General features: G+C 32.5%; 1 protein-coding gene across 1 annotated transcript; it reads right to left on the bottom strand.

Annotated features, from left to right (window-relative positions):
* Nucleotides 1–11,614: 11,614 nt before the first annotated feature.
* LOC112772900 (uncharacterized) lies at nt 11,615–14,938 on the bottom strand. Its single transcript, XM_072234308.1, has 5 exons — nt 14,834–14,938; nt 12,865–13,731; nt 12,531–12,677; nt 12,223–12,363; nt 11,615–11,629 (listed from the first exon to the last, which is right to left on the bottom strand). The coding sequence occupies exons 1-5, from the start codon at nt 14,936–14,938 to the stop codon at nt 11,615–11,617; spliced, it is 1,275 nt and encodes a 424-aa protein (XP_072090409.1).
* Nucleotides 14,939–17,884: the final 2,946 nt, after the last annotated feature.

Here is a 17,884-nt window from a genome sequence, read left to right as displayed (position 1 = left end):
TTATATTATTCAAAGTTTTGATAATAAACGTAGTATATAATAATTACAATTATAATTACAAATTTTACAAATTCAGAATAAAAAATAAAAAAATTAATACAAAACAAAAATAGAGTACATCAAAAAATAGAAAAAAATTATACAGATAAGAAATAATAAAAATTCCATAAAACCAACAACATATATCATATAAACAAAAAAAATACCATAAAACGTAAATAAAATTCATATGAATAAAATCAAATAAAAATAAAAAATTTCAATTTGTTAGTGATTGAAATAAATCTGAACGATTTTGATGAAAAAATAGAACTAAAAAATTATGAAGAAGTAGGAAGAACTACAAAGAATGACTGTGAAGATAATAGTTACTAGTATCATTCTTATAGAAGAAAATGAAGGGTAGGGTTGGTAAAAAAGAAATATTTGAGCTTCTCCTAAACGTGGGTTGAGAGGCAGAATCAATTCTGCGTTCACAAAGATAAAAATTGCCAAACATCAAAGTGAAGCTTTCAAGAAGCTCAAACGGGCTTCTCTCCTCCTCAACGTGTTTGCCAAACACACCCTTAATAGTTTTTGTATCTCGTATGTCAAATTGTAATAATTTAGTAGTATTGGTAGCAAAAGTTTACTGTTTTGTAGCAAAAAATTCTAATAAAAATTTTATTGTTTTCTCTTATATAAGGAGATAACCGAACTCATATTAGAAAGAAATTCTTTCTCTCCTTTCAGATTTTTGTTTTTCATTCTTCCACTTTTTCTTTCATTAACTTCAATGTCTCCAACATTTTTAGTTTAAGTGGTGTAACAACTTTCTTGTACGAGTACTGTAAGGCAACATGAGTTTATTAGTGCATTTTGATGGCAAGGTTATACCACACACAACTGAAGATGTGAAATTTGTTCCTAGGAGTCCAACTTCTTTTATTATGCTTTGTACAATGTCATTTATTTACAAAATAGACTATGTCAACATATATATGGTGATATTTCAAAAAGAGAAACTTTTTATACAGACAATCGGTGTTAGATTCCAGTGGTGTAATACAGTTTCAGTTAATGAATGTGACCGACGAAGCCACTATGCTAGAGATGTTAATTTTTTATCGACAGAGTCAAGCTCAGGTGCCGACATTAGAGTTGTATGTTGAGTTCGAGCAGTTGGCTGTTAGTGACAAAGCAGATGAATCATTGCTAAATGAAGGGTAAAACACGGATTGGGAAGTAAACAGTAGTGACAATGAAGAAGAGTTCTTAGCCAACAATAACATGTTGGGAGGAAACAATGAAGGGAACGAGGCAAATGACACAGAAGTTCATGTTTTAATAAACACGATAGCAAGCCAACATTCCTTTAATGTGCCATCTTTCATGCGTGCTCTGGACTTCAACGCTATGCACGCACTGGAATTTCCTGAGTTTGCAAAGCTAAGTATGTGACTATCATTTTTTAAAGAATGTTGGTTAAAATATTTTTTTTAAAGAATGTTGATTATTTCAATATTTCAAATTTTGACAAGTCTCTAAAGTAGTTGTTAATAAGATTGTTTTGCACTAAATAAAAAGATACAAATAAGTTTTATTATTTTGCTTGATATTGTAAGGGCCTGAATTAAAACGGCTACAAATTAGTGATATTTTAATTTTATTTTTAATTAAGACGTTAAATATTATGACATATACTTTTATAGAACTTTGAAATTGTTCTTCGTTGTTTGTAGGCATTCCGTTTCTGCAAGATAGTGAGTTTGCTGTTGGAATGGAATTTAGTTTCTGAGAGGCTGTGGTCATGGCAATTAGGAATTACACCCTTTTTAAAGGGGTCGATTATAGGATCTACGAGTCTGAGTCTTTGACGTTTTATGCGAAATGCTTGCAGTATGGTAGAGATTGTGATTGGCTTATTCGGGCTAGTTTGATTCAGCGATAGTATTGTTGGGAAATTAGGCAATGCAATGGAAGTCATGCGTGTACTATGGGGACAATTTCTCAAGACCATCTGAAACTGGATTCAGACACAATTGCGGATGCTATTAGGCCTCGTATTGAAGTCGACCCATCCTTGAAGGTCCAACTTGTCATTGCAGCTGTTCAATCGAAGTTCAAATATACGATAAATTATCATAAAGCTTGGTTGGCAAAGCAAAAATCAATTACAAAAATCTTTGGCGGTTAGAAAGTTTCATATGAGTATTTGCTGGCATGGTGTATGGCAATGTGCGCTCAAAACCCAGATTCTATGGTTCAAGTAGATACTATACCAGCATATCATGCGTCTGTGGTGGACGAAGGCATCAAAATAATGAGCTGGGTATTTTGGAGCTTCCATCCATACATTAGAGCTTTCCTACACTACAAATCACTTGTGTAGGTTGATGGCACACATTTGTATGAAAAATATAAAGGAGCTCTTTTGGTTGCTATGTCCCAAAATGGGAACCAGAATATTGTGCCACTTGTTTTTGTCATCGTTGAAGGAGAAACCACAGATGCATGGCATTTTTTTTTCTAAATAATCTACAGAGGAATGTCGTCAAGAGGGATGGTGTCGATATCATTTTTGATCGGCACGACTCTATCAACATAGCAATGGCCAGAAGTAACGAAGCGTGGACTCCTCCTAGAGCATTTTATCGTTTCTGTATCAGGCATATTATGTCGAACTTCATACAAAGATTCAAGGCACCATACTTGCAGAACCTCATCATAAATATGGGTAAAAAAATGTTCTTTAAATAAAGTTGGTCTTTCTAGATTTTTATTTTGTTATATACTTTTTGAATTAGTAATGAGTTGTACCATCTTGAGACAAATTTCGTTGCAGGGCACTCAAAGATAGAACAACAATACAACGAGTAGTCCCAGAGATTGCGGGAGTGGGGAGAGACATATACTCAATGGCGTGACAGGATTGATCGTCAACAGTGGGTTATGGCTTTCGATGAAGGGCATCGATGGGATCATATGATAACCAATCTGGTTGAGTGCATAAACTTTGTATTGGTCATATGATAACCAATCGATGGGGTCATATACTCAATGAGCTATTTACTCGAAAGAGCATAGAAGATCAAGAGCGCATCAATGCTGGACATTCCTTCTCTGAATTTTTCACTGCGAAGTTGTAGGAAAATTTACAAGCATAAGGGAACATGCAGGTGCATCGATTTGATAGATACAATGAAGCTTTTGAGGTTTGTGACGTGCCTGATGGAGTTCAATACACGGTTGACTTCAGGCGCAGAGTTTGCAGCTCCGGAAACTTCTAGGTGACTCAACTTCCATGTCGCCACATTTTTGCATATTGTGCAAACCAGTGTCTCGATTAGCGAGTTTACGTGCACGATGTCTACGAAATGGACGAAATTGGTAGAGTTTACAGGACTAAGTTTGTACCAGTTGGAGATCCGAGCACATGGCCAGCTGACACTAGGTCACAGTTGATCCCTATTCCTGCACCCAAGGGAGGTAGTAATGGTTGACCCAAATCAACCCAATATTTGAACGAAATGGATGCTCTCCAGATGCGTGGTCCGCGACGATGCAACCTTTGCGGGGAAGAGGGACGTATCCATAGTTGATGCCCTCATCGTTCCGGGTCGAGTTCAGCTGGGGAAGGTCTTGTTGCAGAGTTAGTTAGGTTGTGGTTTTCTGAGGATCAATATGTTTGTTGAGTTTATATGATTCATTTAGGTGTTGTCTTTGTGTGTGATGCATTGTTGTCTCTGAATGTTATTGTTACAACATATTAACATTAAGGTGTTGGTTCTTCCTTTGCTTTTGTTCTACCTTTTTCTAGCATATGTTGTATTGAAGTTAATTGTACCTGATAGGTATGTTACAAGACGAGCTATCATTCGGTCATATGCTCACTATAAGTCGGCATTGATTCTGATAAGTCCGTTACAAACTAAGTTATAATTCGGTTAAATGCTCATTATATTTTAGCACTGGTTCATTATAAATTCATTTGAATGTAATTGTTACATTACGATATCAATCTTTATCAGAAGAGAAAGTATGGGGAGACAATGATATTAGTGTACAATGTGTACAATAGGAGTAAAAAAGAAATTTAATTCGAATGATAATTAATTTTTAATAATTTCCTATTTTGAATTAAAAAAAATAAGGATTTGCAACCGGGACAGTTATTTTTAATTTTATTAAACTAGATAATCTTTTTTACATAATTATCAAAAAAGTTATTTTTAACTTTTTTTTGGGGCATGAATAATATAACAATAGAAATAAATATATTCATTTATGGAGAACGCTGAGAAGGAAGGCTGAGATTTACGGAGAACGCGAGAAGGAAGATCATTTATACAATGTTTAGGAGTGGGGATAGCTTCACCCAACATGCGTAGAAAAAGCGTTGCGCAGTCCCATGCTTCTCACAATTCATGGGAATCCTTTTGCAGGAATGACAGAGATCCATCTAGACCTTGGGACGCGTGGCTCCTCCCGGGCTTTTCGCACTCACCGACCTTCTAGCGTTAGTTTCTCGCCTATAGCGAGAAGTCTTGGCCCACCACCCACCGATTTATCATGCGCCCGGCGTAGTGAGCTGCATATCTCCAGAACGAATGCAATATAAAAAATAATTTGTGTTAGAAATAATCAGGTTCTATTTTTTAAAATCATATAATAATCCAAAATGATAATAAATTGTCGTATTTTATATTAATAATGTTATGTAATATTTTTTTATTATCAAATATTTTAATCTAGTAAGGAAGTCAATATAATTCTCTAATATAAAAAATACATGTATGTTTTACAATAAACTGTCAATTATAAACCTTGAATCATAAATCCTAAATTTTTTAAAAATTACAAATTTTTACAATAAAAAATTAGTTAATCTTAGGTAACTAAAAGTTAGTTCTTTATATTTTTTTATTATTTAATAGATAGATAATATTTTTATCTTTTATTAACTGTTCAATAGGGCACTATGTTTACTAATTGTGGGTGTCTTGAGAAGTTTTCTTAGAATATGAGAATTTTCTATTATGTCATATATCTGATTGCTTCTTTAATGTTTCTCTTTCTAGGTGTATCAAGTTGCATTAGTTTTTCTTTTTTAACCAGTTAGAGCAGTGTGAAAAGCTTTCTGATTCCATAAGCACTCCTAACCACGTTACTTTCAGAATCTTATTTTCTTAACTGCACACAATATTATGTGCTACTTTTTGTAAATCAAAAGATCAATGTAGATTTACAGGCTTAGTGTTATAAGATATGAGTAGTAAATGTACCATGGACCATGAATTTGGATTGTGGATTGTAAGCCATCAATGTACATTTAGATTGTGGATCATAAATTTGATGTATTTATGAATTTTGTCTCTTTTAATTTCTATATTTCGATATAGATATTGTGAATAATTAGTAAAAACCTATGATAAGAAAATTAGTAACAGTGACCGATTTAGCGACCGATTTTAGATTTTTAGATCAGACATCAGTGACCGATTTTATTAGCAACCGGTTTAGCGACCGAGAAGTTGGTCGCTATTTAACGACCAATTTTCTCATCGACAAAAAAAGCGATCGCCAGTTAGTGAGCGATTTTATTAGCGACCAATTTAGCCACCAATATCGTTTGATACTACTTTAGTAGCATTGGTTGAAAATCGGTCGCTAATATCAGTCACTATTCCGGTAATTTCTTATAGTGATAATTTTTTTTCTTATTTTAGCCAATTTTTGAAGAAACAATATTAATAATTTTACTTATGTTTAGAAAATTAAGCTTTAGTTTGGTAATTAACTAATTGGTTAGTTTTAAAAATATTATTACTACTTATTATTTTTTATTTTTAATTTTGATGTCAATCAAATTTAACAAGATGTGTATTTTTGCATAGTAAACTTAATAATCTTTTTTATATAATTATCAAAAAAAGTAATTTATAATTTATTGTTGGGACAACAATAATATAACAATAGAGATAAATATATTTATTTATATATAATTAGTAATAACATTTTAAAAGTCTAGTGGGGATACGTGCCCCTCTCTTCTTAGACTCAATTTGTCCCTATTCAAACACAAATCTGACTATTCAATGTAACACTCTCCTCACCAGAATGTCATACTTTCAGCTGCGCCACTCTGATAGCGTGGATATTATGACGAATTCTATATGTAACTATAATAAGTAGGATACTTTACCTGCAATTCTTATTAACTTTTCTTTGAAAAATCGGTATGTATTTTTTTATACGCTTTATTTCCTTTTAAAAACAAATCATACAAATATACATAAATACATCACAATTCATGACCGCACTTTTTATTTACAATAACAATTTGTACAAATAGCATACAAACATATATTATATAGTTACAGTTCCTATCTCTCTTTACAAGATGTAAAATAATAAGGGCGAGGAAAAACATATTGGATGTAGGGGGTGAGAACCAAACTACACAGTCCTCCGTAGGAGAAGAGAATGACACAAAAGTAATAGAAACAAATACACCTAGTCAACACATATCCCAAGAAAGTCTATCTTTATAAAAGCTCGTGTTCTTTATTTCTTTATTTTCAAGAAAACCATTTTTCACTCACTTATATACAATTGTATATTCAAATATTTTTTAGTCATATATATTTTGGAAAATCAAAATAAATCTTTAAATATTTTCTTTAGGGTTTAAAGACTCACCTAAGTGTTTTCTGCCCAATAAACCACAATCTCACTTTCTTATACATTCAACACAAAATTAGTAAGAAAAAATCTTAAAGTCAATCCGCCTCAACCTTCTTCTCCTTCGTATACCAGCAATCAAAATACAGAAATAAACACATAGAAAGCACATAACACATAGCATGTAATAAGATAAAATATATAAGCACAACACAATAATAAAATACACACCAAATAATTTAAACAAATGCATATGATGCATGCCTGTTTTACTGGCCGTGAGCTCACATGTCGGTTATACTGCTAAACCCAACACATGCGGTAGCTAACCTGGACATCATCTCTCTGTTGCACATTCCCAGAAAGAATATAATCGAGGGAGTGTGCCTTACCACCTCCTAGAGGTATCACCAGGGGAAATAAATTGAGGAAGAGTGTCCTACCACCTTCCCTTGTGAGATTCTGCCATATAAAACAAAGGAGAGTGCCTTTCCATCTTGCAATTAGAGATAATGTAGGCAAGACAAAACCACCATCCCCACATCCACACCCCAACACTGAGCGAGCAGGACAAAATAACTATCCTTGCCAGGTGCAGGTGCCTCATCAACAACGCAAGCGGGACAAAATCCACGTCCTTACCAATTCAGTTATCATATCACATTTATAATCATATTCAATCATAATTGCAATCTTAACCAATTTCATAAGTTATAATTCATCATAATCCCCTCTATCACTAGGACATTTAACATCATTGTCAATCCGTGAGCAGGACTATGACACTATTCCCACATCTTCGCCACAACACTGAGCAAGCAGGATAAAACCACTATCCTTGCCAGGTGCAAGTGTCTCATTAGTGATGAAAATGAGACAAAACCCACGTCCTTGCCAAATTAATAGTCATATCACAGTGAAAATCACACAAGAGGGACAAAACCTACGTCCTTTCCAATTAATAGTTATCATCAATCAAAACCATCATAATCAAATTCAACATTATTACCAATCTTGTTATCAATAGCATAATTATCATCATCAATCATAATCTCTTACATATATTTCAACTTAATCAAAGTTTTCATTATAATTCTCATATTAGTGTCACCTTTCATTGTAAGCCTTTAATCGAGTCTCATTTTTTTTTATTAATCTCATAACTAATATCACAACTCTACTTCCTACTCCACACACTTTAATATCCACCGGGTTAGGCTTAGGCCATTACATCCAGTTTGCGGGTATGGGGCGTCTAATGAGATATCCTAGACTCAAGGTCAAGGTTGCAACTAACTCATACAACATAATCGTTTATAACAATCCTAATCTAACTCAAACACATGATCTGCCCATTCAATCTCATCACATCGTTCTTTAATTATTTACTTTATGGGCTAACAAACCAAGCTTTCATAATCCTTAAGTTCAACTTAGGATATAGTTAAAGGTACTTGATACTAACCTCATTATTTTTTGAAATCACAATTTTGTAATCATATTCTTTAAGTAACTCTCTTTTTTCTCAATTCTTATATATAATTTCATTTAAAACCTCAAACTCACTCTTCCTATTTTCAAATCCTTTGGTTGATAAATAATTAACTTTTTATATCTAAACCTTTTTGAAGTTAGCTTTAATTACTTATTTTACTCATTGTTAATCAAATCAAATAAGTTAAATTACAAATCCATTTCACAAATTAACACAACCATAAAACTCATTTTTGTTTAACCTTAAATAATCAATCCCATTACTTTAAATTCGCTAAAAATACTCAAAACATAACTCTTTAATTAGAATTAATCAAATTAAAACACCAAGACAAAGTCTCTAGTCTTTATGGAAACAACAATGATTCTCGTCATTCTTACTATTCAATTTTTATTCAAATTCTTTTAAAAATTTTGGTAGTACCTCCCCTAATTCTCGAATTTTTGCACCCTTTATAAATTCCATCCAAATCTAACATCTCTCAAACCCTTTTCAACCGTTCCAATACCAAACAATTTCTCAACATATACAAATCAAATTTTTAATATCAATGTATTTATTTTTTTTATCTTAGTATATCATTAAGTTATTAAATTTTCACATATTATGGCAATAAACAATTTGTGCAAATCCTAGTCCACCCACTAAAAGACTTCAAGCATGGTTACTAATTAATTTTTTTTAGAGTATTTAATCGCTTTTTAATCTATTATCAATTTTATTTGATTACGAAAAATAATAATAAATTATCAAAGCTTAATTAATCAAACTTTGAAAAAGATAAGCAATCCATAAATTGCTCATCAACTTAAATGCACATTTAAACTTTCAAAGCATTCCGAATTTGTAAACAAACATCTCCTACCTCAATTAGTCGAAAATCAGAAATTAAACGTGACAAATCTCCTTTTATTCTTAAATGACAGCAGAGGCAACAATCTCGATGATTTTCAAGCAACCACAATAATCACACCAACAACAACGTATCTGACATAATTTGGAATTAATGCAGAATGGATATTAAGCAAAATTAGAACAAATTATTGTGGTGAAAAGAGGTAAAACAAGTTCAATCTCACCACAAAGACAAATAAAGAAGGTGCAACAACAGCTCTGGCAACGGCAACGATAATAGCGACAACCCCTCCTAATGATGGAAGCTTCAGCAGCGGCGACCATCCCAGTTCCAGTGGCCTTTTTTGGAAACAGCAGCGGCGGCGCTGACAATTGCAGCAGCGACAGGAGGAACGATCTCTTCATCCTCCCCGGTTCGCAATTTTTGTGGCGGCGACAGTTCTGGTAGAATCGGGGACAAGCTCCACACATTTCCCTTTCTTTCTGCGAGTTCCTTCTCTCGTGTAGCTCTCTCGTTCTATCTCTTCATTCTCTATAATTTCCAGCTACCACGGCGATGTCTCTCTCCGCGGTCGTTCCTTCGACGATGACGACATCAGAGAGGAGGGCGGTGATCTCCAGCGACGGTGTGCACTGCGACGGTGACTTCCTCTCCTCTAGCTCGCATTTTTGTCTGCTCTTTCTCTCTCTCTCTCTCTCTCTCTCTCTCTCTCTCTATCTCACTCACTCTCCCTCTCCCTCTCTCAACATTAACAGCGACGGCAGCTTCTAGCCCCGTTGGTGCCATCCCTTTTCCTCTTCTCCTTCCTTTCTTCTTCTTCCCATTCATCTTCTCTGCGTGTGTGTGACGGCTGAGTGAGAGATGGTGAGGGAGTGTGTGTGTGTGTGTGTTATAATAAAATTAGGATTTGGATCTTCTAAAGTTTGAATTTCACTTTAGAAAGTAAAGTGTGATCTCTCACCATTGATTTTTTAAGTGGGACCAATAATAAATATGAAAGAGAAATTATTCAAGGGTAGAAGATCACACTTTACTCTCTAAAGTGAAATTCAAACTTTAGAGAATCCAAATCCATAAAATTAGGGTTAGGGATTAAATTAAAAGGGTAAAGAGATGAGGGTTAATTTAGGTATTTTAATAAAATTAGCGGGTAGAGTTGTAATTAGAAACCAAATATAATTTAATATAATTATTATTCAAGAATACTATTTATTTATAAACTCACTAATTAGTTTCAAATAGCTATTTTAAATTAAAAATTAGAGATAATCTAATTAATTTTCTTTTAGTTCATAAAATTAAAGTATTAAACTTTAAATATCAATTATTCAAATTAAATTAACAAATCCTCATTATTTTTCAACTACTAAAACTTTAAAATTTAAATAAAAAAAAATACCCAATTATTATGAAAATTATATGAGTCCTAGATAATTTTAAACACGAAGTTTCATAACTTTGATTTAATTACTTTTTGTAAAAATAACTTTTTGAAAATACAATCATAAATACACATAATAAATTACAAATAATTTATTATTTAATTTCAGAAAATTCGGGGTCTTACGTTATTAATAGGTATTTTTAGCAAAATAAATTGAAGTGTATGTTATTTTAATCCTTGAGAAAAAGAGAATATATATTTTCTAAATAGATAAAAAGGAGTATTAAAGTCCTAAAAAATTGCTTACTTGTGCATTAATTGGGATTTTCTAAGTGATTATAATATGCTATTTGTTATATTTGCTATCTGTATTACTTGTATTCTCCCTGTGTTTGCCATTGTTTGTTTGTTTGTCTTTATAATTTCAACGGGGATGGAGGAGTGGAGGGAAGGCGGTGAGATTTAGGATTCTAGTTAAGTTTTAGTTAGATTTAAGGAATTGGTTAAGTTTAGAAAGCTTTAGAGAATCACCCTGATTCTTGGTTTCTATTTTAGTCCTTTAAGTTTTATAATCTGAGTGTTGGCATTCTAGAATTGCCTCTGGCATTCCTAAGAACTTAAACGGTGCGGCGATCGGAGCTCGGAGCGAGAAGTTATTTGGAATCAAAGGTTTGAGTGAGGGTTTGTAAATGGGAAGTGTTCCTCCCCCCTTTCTTGCTGAAACCCAGCGTGTTTGCATGAATGGGGAGGAGAATGAGCTTCAACTCATTTTATTTAATGAGTTGGTTGGGCCCACGGGCTCGATTTGGGATCGATTTGACCAGTTTGGCTCGTTTAGCCCAATTTTGGGCCAATTTTTTTAAAATTAGTGTCAAAATTCTTATTTTAATTCGTTCTATCTTATTAAACTATAAAATTCACGTTTTTTTTATTTTTTATTAATATTTAATTTATTGACTAATTATTTGCTAATTTTACGGGGTTGACAAAGTCCACCATTCTCCATATGCTCCAGCGCTGCCAAGTGTCAAGGCTTGTGATTTCTAAATTTTTTTTTCAAAATGCTTGACATGGGTTTCGACAGCAAGGACACTCTTACCACCAAGCTGGCAATGCTTGTTACCAATATATATACAAATTATAATACATATAGCAATCTTTTATTTTACTTATATTCAATTTATTTTAATTTTAAAGTCACTCATTTTTAAATCAATTATATTTTATTTAACTATAAAATTAATTAAATATATATAAATTAAAAAGATAAACAAAAAATTTATTAATCACAATTTATTTTATTCATGATTATATGATATCTATTAATATTATTTTTCAATAAATACTTATAGTATATAATAATAGGTAAAGACTCACATGCAGTTGTCTTCATATGAAGTTGATAGTTGAAAATCGTTAGATGATATTTAGTCAAACTTGTCAAATCATCTAACTATTTTTAAATATCAACTTCACATGAAAACAACTGCATGTGAGTTTTCACCTATAATAATATAATAATACAATAAATATAAACTAATTGATAAAATATTAAAATTTAAAAATGATAATTATTTTTATAAAAACAAAATAAAAGTACTTATAATAAAGAAAAATCATTAAAATTTATATAATTATTTAATTATACCGGGTTAACCGATTCGACCAGTGACCCACCAGTTAACCCAGTAACCCAGTGACCCAGTAACCTGATCGGTTCGATCATCGGTTCGGTTCTGACAACTATGATAATTCTTCTGCCAAATACACGTAGAAATGTCCCATAAGTCCAGTATTATATTTATTTTCATGTATGAATTCAACCGTTAATATTTCGCCATCCTGAATCTTGATAGAGCCTGGTTTTGGATAACAACCAGACATTCCAACAACATAGCCTTTTTCATTTCCTGGCTCTTCTCCTGTGCCGTATGTTGGTTGAACCGCACATAATACCTTTCCATTCTGAAGAAAAGGAAAAAATAAGGACAAAGATATTTTAAAATATTTTACTTCTTAAGAAGATGAAAAATTAAGAAATAATATTACTTAATAAACAAATATAGAATGATCAGCTAACAAAATAATTTATACGTAGTTGTAAAGACTAGATATGAAATATTGATAATTACCTCCCCATATAAAGTTGCATTAACGATTCCTGGATGCACATGAACTATAGAGTAGATTAGATTACCACCCTTTTTCATTGGGATCTTTGTCTTTTTAATATGATAATGCCCAATGTCAGTATTTTGTGGAGTGATAGAATACTCTACCTGCAACAAATTAAAAAGTTGTTATCGATCATTTATTATATAACTAAAAAGAGATTAATACTCACTTCATTTTATAAAAAGTAATTTTTGGCTAATCTAATTAGCTATGATAAATTATGTCACCATGTGAAATACACGAATCATGCATTTTAGCATTCAATTGAAATGAAATATACTTGTCACTTACCATACAATTATGAATTGGTTCGGAGCCATTATATGTCACTTGATCTGTAACATCAAGTATGTAAAACTTAATAGGCACTTGGTATTGATCCCAATCTACCCATGTTACTGTATATTTAAGGGAAGCTTTTCTCGGTTGTTTGTTATTATATCCTTTTTGTAATTTGCATTGAGAAGTCTTTTCACAACAAAAAATTCCTCCTTTATAATCACCAGACATTGGTTTTCCATCAATACCGGTTTTGCTTACAAAGTCTTCACTTTTGACATTATAATGGTCACATCTGCATTCGGTGCAACCGTTTTTGTCTTCTGTACCACGTGTGTCAATAACCATGATATCGAATAACCATTTCTCTTCATTATACTCCTTTGGGACATTCTCAGGGTGCGTACCTACTTCTATTCTAAATGGATCTGGTAGTTCTAAGCTAGTTTTTCGTGCATCAACTCCAAGCCCCCAGGAATATGAATTAACACTACCCTGGCATACTCCATCGTTTCTTCTAAAATACTTACCGTATATGGGCTGACTTTGATTAGCCTGACGTGACATGGTGACATTTTCAAAATATCTTAAAACAAAATAATGGTGCAGGTAAGCTTCATATAATGGCAAAGAATTCCGATGTTCATCAACTAACTCGGCTTGAAAATTCTTGATTCCGATGTGTCCTCTTGGAAACTCAATATCGAATAAATCTGTTATCGTAACCTTTCCTGGTTCCAATACAAATTGCTCACTATAAAAAGTAGCCGTCTTGATATGATTTGAATTCTCATATTGTCGTGCAAATATGATGCTTGATTGCAACAGTATAATTGTTAATGATAGTAATAACACTTCAGGTATAAACTTCATGTTTTCCTGCAAATCGTCATATTTATATGATCATCAATCATATGTTTATATGTTAATCTTTGGAAATATCAATCATATGTTTATAAACTAGGAAACCATGTTAAGGAAGACAAAGAAAATATTAAACCATGTGGAGCTCGAATAAGACATATGAAGTTGAAATTCACATAACATGTCAAAAAGACAAGTACCTTGTTGGAGATTCAATTTTTGATATTTGAAAAAACAATGGAAGGTGAATTTCTATTGACATGAAATTTTTGTATGTCTACTGCTTTTATAGCAGAATCTAATGCCAATTTTGTTGAATTTTCAATGTTAGATGCCTATTTTGGTGGGCTTTCTAACTATGTGTGCCATTTGTTAAGAAACCTTGTTTGTTATTAGTTCCCAATTAATGTAACAATATTTTTTATTTTTTTAGTATACATTAAGTGACAACTTAATTCCAACTCAACTATGAATTCATCTTAGTTGCAAAATTGTTTAGATAATAAGATATTTTTTTAGATTTTGTCAAATTTGTTTTTTAACCTTATCCTCTTCTTATGCGACTCTTTTGATATTTTGGCCAAAAATAAATCCACATGAATTTATGTTATAGTTCAAGCTAACACAAAATTTGAAAATTAAAAGACTTAATAAAGTATAAAAATTATTTAGTAAATTAAATACGATACTATTAGATATTATTAGTATCTACCATAATTGGCATATAATTAATGTCAATAACATATATATTGAGTAAGTATCTCTATTGAATTAATCATAAAGGTTAATAAAATACAATGGCATAAATTTTACCTAATTGTAGCAAGTATCTCTATTGAAAATATTTGTTAATTATTACCGTGTATAATTAGTGTACATATATATATATATATATATATATATATATATATATATATATATATATATATGTATAAAGATTAATAGTGAATTGTTACAATTATTTATCATCTAGAAAATTCGTACCTCAGACATAGAACTTCTTCTGTTTATTATTTTTCATACCTAAGGGATACTAACTACGATTCTATCAACACTATTATTTTTGGTAGATTATGTAATGAACAAGTTTGAAAAATAAAGGCAAGAATTATTTTACCATCGCGCCCGTCGCGTCGCCGACGAAGGGAAGAGAGAGAGACGCGCAGAGTTTAGGAGAGATAGAAAGCCCGAACATGGTGAGATTTCCTTGTCGCCTCGCCATTTCGCCATCTCCCTCACCGTGAATCGCCGCTGGCGAGCTGTTGTGCACCGCTAAAAGCTGTCATGTTGTCGATAAGGGAGCCACGAGGAGAGTTGCCTTCACGGACAAGCAGAACGCGAACAGTGAGTAGGGATACCCGCCGAATGAGGAAAAGGCCGCACCGCCGCGCCTGGCTGCTGGAGAATGGCGCCATGGTCACCGAGAAGCACCGCCGGAGGTGCTACTATCCTTGTCCTTCCTTCCTAGTGGTTCAGTAAGCCTTTTTGCTCTGAAAACTCCTCTTTGTCACTGTTCTGTTATAGATTATTAAGTTTTATGTGACGTTGATCTGTTAGAGTTGAGCTATGGTTGTTGCGTGCTGTATTTAGAGGCTGTGACTACTACGGGTATAGTCGGATTTGACGTCGTTGCTGCGAAATCAGAGTTTTAAGGGCTTTGTCGCGTAGTTAAGTCGCGATCGAGGTAGGGGCATTTTTTTAAATTCATTTTACTTTCAAGAGTTGTTATAAGTCGATAATAGTATAAAAAATATATTTTTATTATTACGTGAGTCTTATAAATTGAATTGAACTATTTGGATGGATGTGATTGTTTATCTTATTAGTTTATTGAATTATTGAGGAAGCTGGTTATTTTGATTTGTTGTTTTAGTTTGTTGAGTTGGTCGTTGTTGGACTGGTTTCTTGAATTTGGTTTCTGGATTATGATAAGATGACTTGAGAATATTGGAATTAGTTTGTTTGATTTATCGAAAATGATTCTAAGAATCAGATATGATTTAAGATATGAAAATGGTTTGACTTTGTAAGCAGTTTGATTTTTAATTGGTTTGATTTTATAAATATTTTGAAATTGAAAATCGTTTTGATTTATTGAAAATGATTTTGTTGTTGGAAATGGTCTGGATGGGACCCAAGAAGGGTGGCAAGGTTTGAGTTTTAGGGAAGGTGCTGCTGAAATGTTTAGAAGAATTTTGAGAAGTTTTATTTTTAGTTAATTTGGATTGAAGAATTGTTTTAATTGATTTTGATTTATTTAATAAAAGAATGAATTATGTTTGAGTTTAAATGATTTGGTTTTGAAATGAGATTGGTTGTCGCTTCCATAAAGTCTAAAGGCTTTGTCAAGGAATTTAACTAATAAATGGTTTTTCTTTGTCTTTTGAAAAGAGTTTAAATTCGGAAACGGTTTTGAAGTTAGCTCGAGGAATACGAGAATGATATTGAGAAATGGATTTAAAAATAAAATTGAATTTGGTTAATAGTTGAGACTTCGAGTATGAGGCAGTGGTGTTGTCCACTTGCTTTGGGAAAGAGATGAGAAAGAAAAATGATGAAAAATGAGTTTGATTATGAAATAGAACGAATATGATAAATGAGACATGGTTGAGATTGATTGATGACAAGTATGTCTGTGTTTTTTCTCTTGTTGTAAGGGTGACAGGGCACCTATTCCCTTTAATGGTGACAGGGCACATAATCCCTCTAATGGTGACAAGGCACATAATTCTTCTAATGGTGACAAGGCACGTATTCCCTCTAATGGTATTAATGCGCAACAGAGAGACAGTGTCCGGATTAGCTACTGGACATATCGGGTTTGGCTATATAACCAACAAATGAGCTCATTAGCTATAAGACAGATATGCATCATACTTGTTTGCACATATTTGTTTGTGAGTGTGTTTTCTATGATTGTGGTGCATTATATGATTGTTTGATTTCTGTGTTCTTTATTTGTTAAGTCTAAATGTATTCTTTTGCTCGTTGATGTTGGCTATGGTAATAAATTAAACATAACTATACACCCCGACCCTACTAAGAAATCTCCAGTTCTTACCCTTATTTCTACCCCTTTCAGCTACAGGTGCGGAGGTTTAGTGCGGAGCTACAGGAGCCCAGAAGAATAAGTTTACAAGTTGAGTTATTAGAATTTATTTTCCCCTCACCTTGTTAGTTAGAGTTTTATTCAGAGGGATAGGTTTTGTAATGGGTTTTGTATGTATTACTATAATGTATTATTAAAATTAAGTATGTGAAATGTGTTATTTGTTCTTGTTAAAAAAATTGAAGTGTTTAGTGAAACCATCGGTAGATTTATGCGTAGAGGCTCATACCTTATTATTAAATATACGAGGATCGTCATAATACTCCTGCTATCAGAGTGGCACACCCAGAAGCGTGACATTCTGATAGTAAGGGTGTTACACAACTTAGAGAACAAGGTCCTTCATTGTCAAGGCAAGGTTGTGGGAATTTGAAGCTAGAAGAAAAAGGAAAAGTTAGATCATGAAAAGAGAATCATTCCGCAATCCATCATTGTGATCTATAAATAGTAGAAGCATAGAAGAGATAGGGACTTCAATTTGAATACTCATAAGTACACTAAAGTTCTACAAATTTTAAGTTATATAGATGTCAAGGAGAACCATGGAGTGCAAGTGCATGTAAGTCTGGAGTCAATTTTCAATTTGTTTTTGTTTCTTCAAATATTTTATTTTGGATAAATAGTCAAATTTGTCCTTGAAAGATCACTCATTTTTCAAATTAGTTCCTAAAATATTTTTTTAATCAAATTCATCTTTCAAAGATTTTAAATTAATCATGTTAGTCATTCTGGTATTTTCTTTGTTGACGGCGTCAAAATTTGTTAATGTGGCACGTTAACTGATACTGTAACACAAATATAGTAGTCTTAATTGACTATTAGCATGATAAGTTTATGAAATTAGAACAAATCAAAACCTAAATTAATAGAGAACTTGAGGTATTTGAATCTCTCATTTCGAAGTTGATTTGATCTAATTTCATAAACTTATCATGTTAGTCGTCAATTAGGACTACTAAGTGTGTGTTGTGGTGTCACTTAACATATCACATCAATAAATTTTGGTGTCGTTAGTAATCGAAATGACGGAAGGACTAAAATGACTAATTTAAAATCTTT

The sequence above is a fragment of the Arachis hypogaea genome, chromosome 1 (genome assembly GCF_003086295.3).
Source record: "Arachis hypogaea cultivar Tifrunner chromosome 1, arahy.Tifrunner.gnm2.J5K5, whole genome shotgun sequence".
Taxonomy (NCBI): domain Eukaryota; kingdom Viridiplantae; phylum Streptophyta; class Magnoliopsida; order Fabales; family Fabaceae; genus Arachis; species Arachis hypogaea.
The sequence above is the reverse complement of the archived record's forward strand: the minus strand, read 5'-3'. Positions and strand labels throughout refer to the sequence as shown.

Coding starts and splice junctions, on each gene's coding strand:
- LOC112772900 (XM_072234308.1), bottom strand. CDS start 14,938: ATGGCGAGGCGACAAGGAAATCTCACCATGTTCGGGCTTTCTATCTCT. Junction 12,678..12,864: donor AACCAATTCATAATTGTATG/GTAAGTGACAAG, acceptor AATTTGTTGCAG/GTAGAGTATTCTATCACTCC. Junction 12,364..12,530: donor ATGCAACTTTATATGGGGAG/GTAATTATCAAT, acceptor CCTTTTCTTCAG/AATGGAAAGGTATTATGTGC.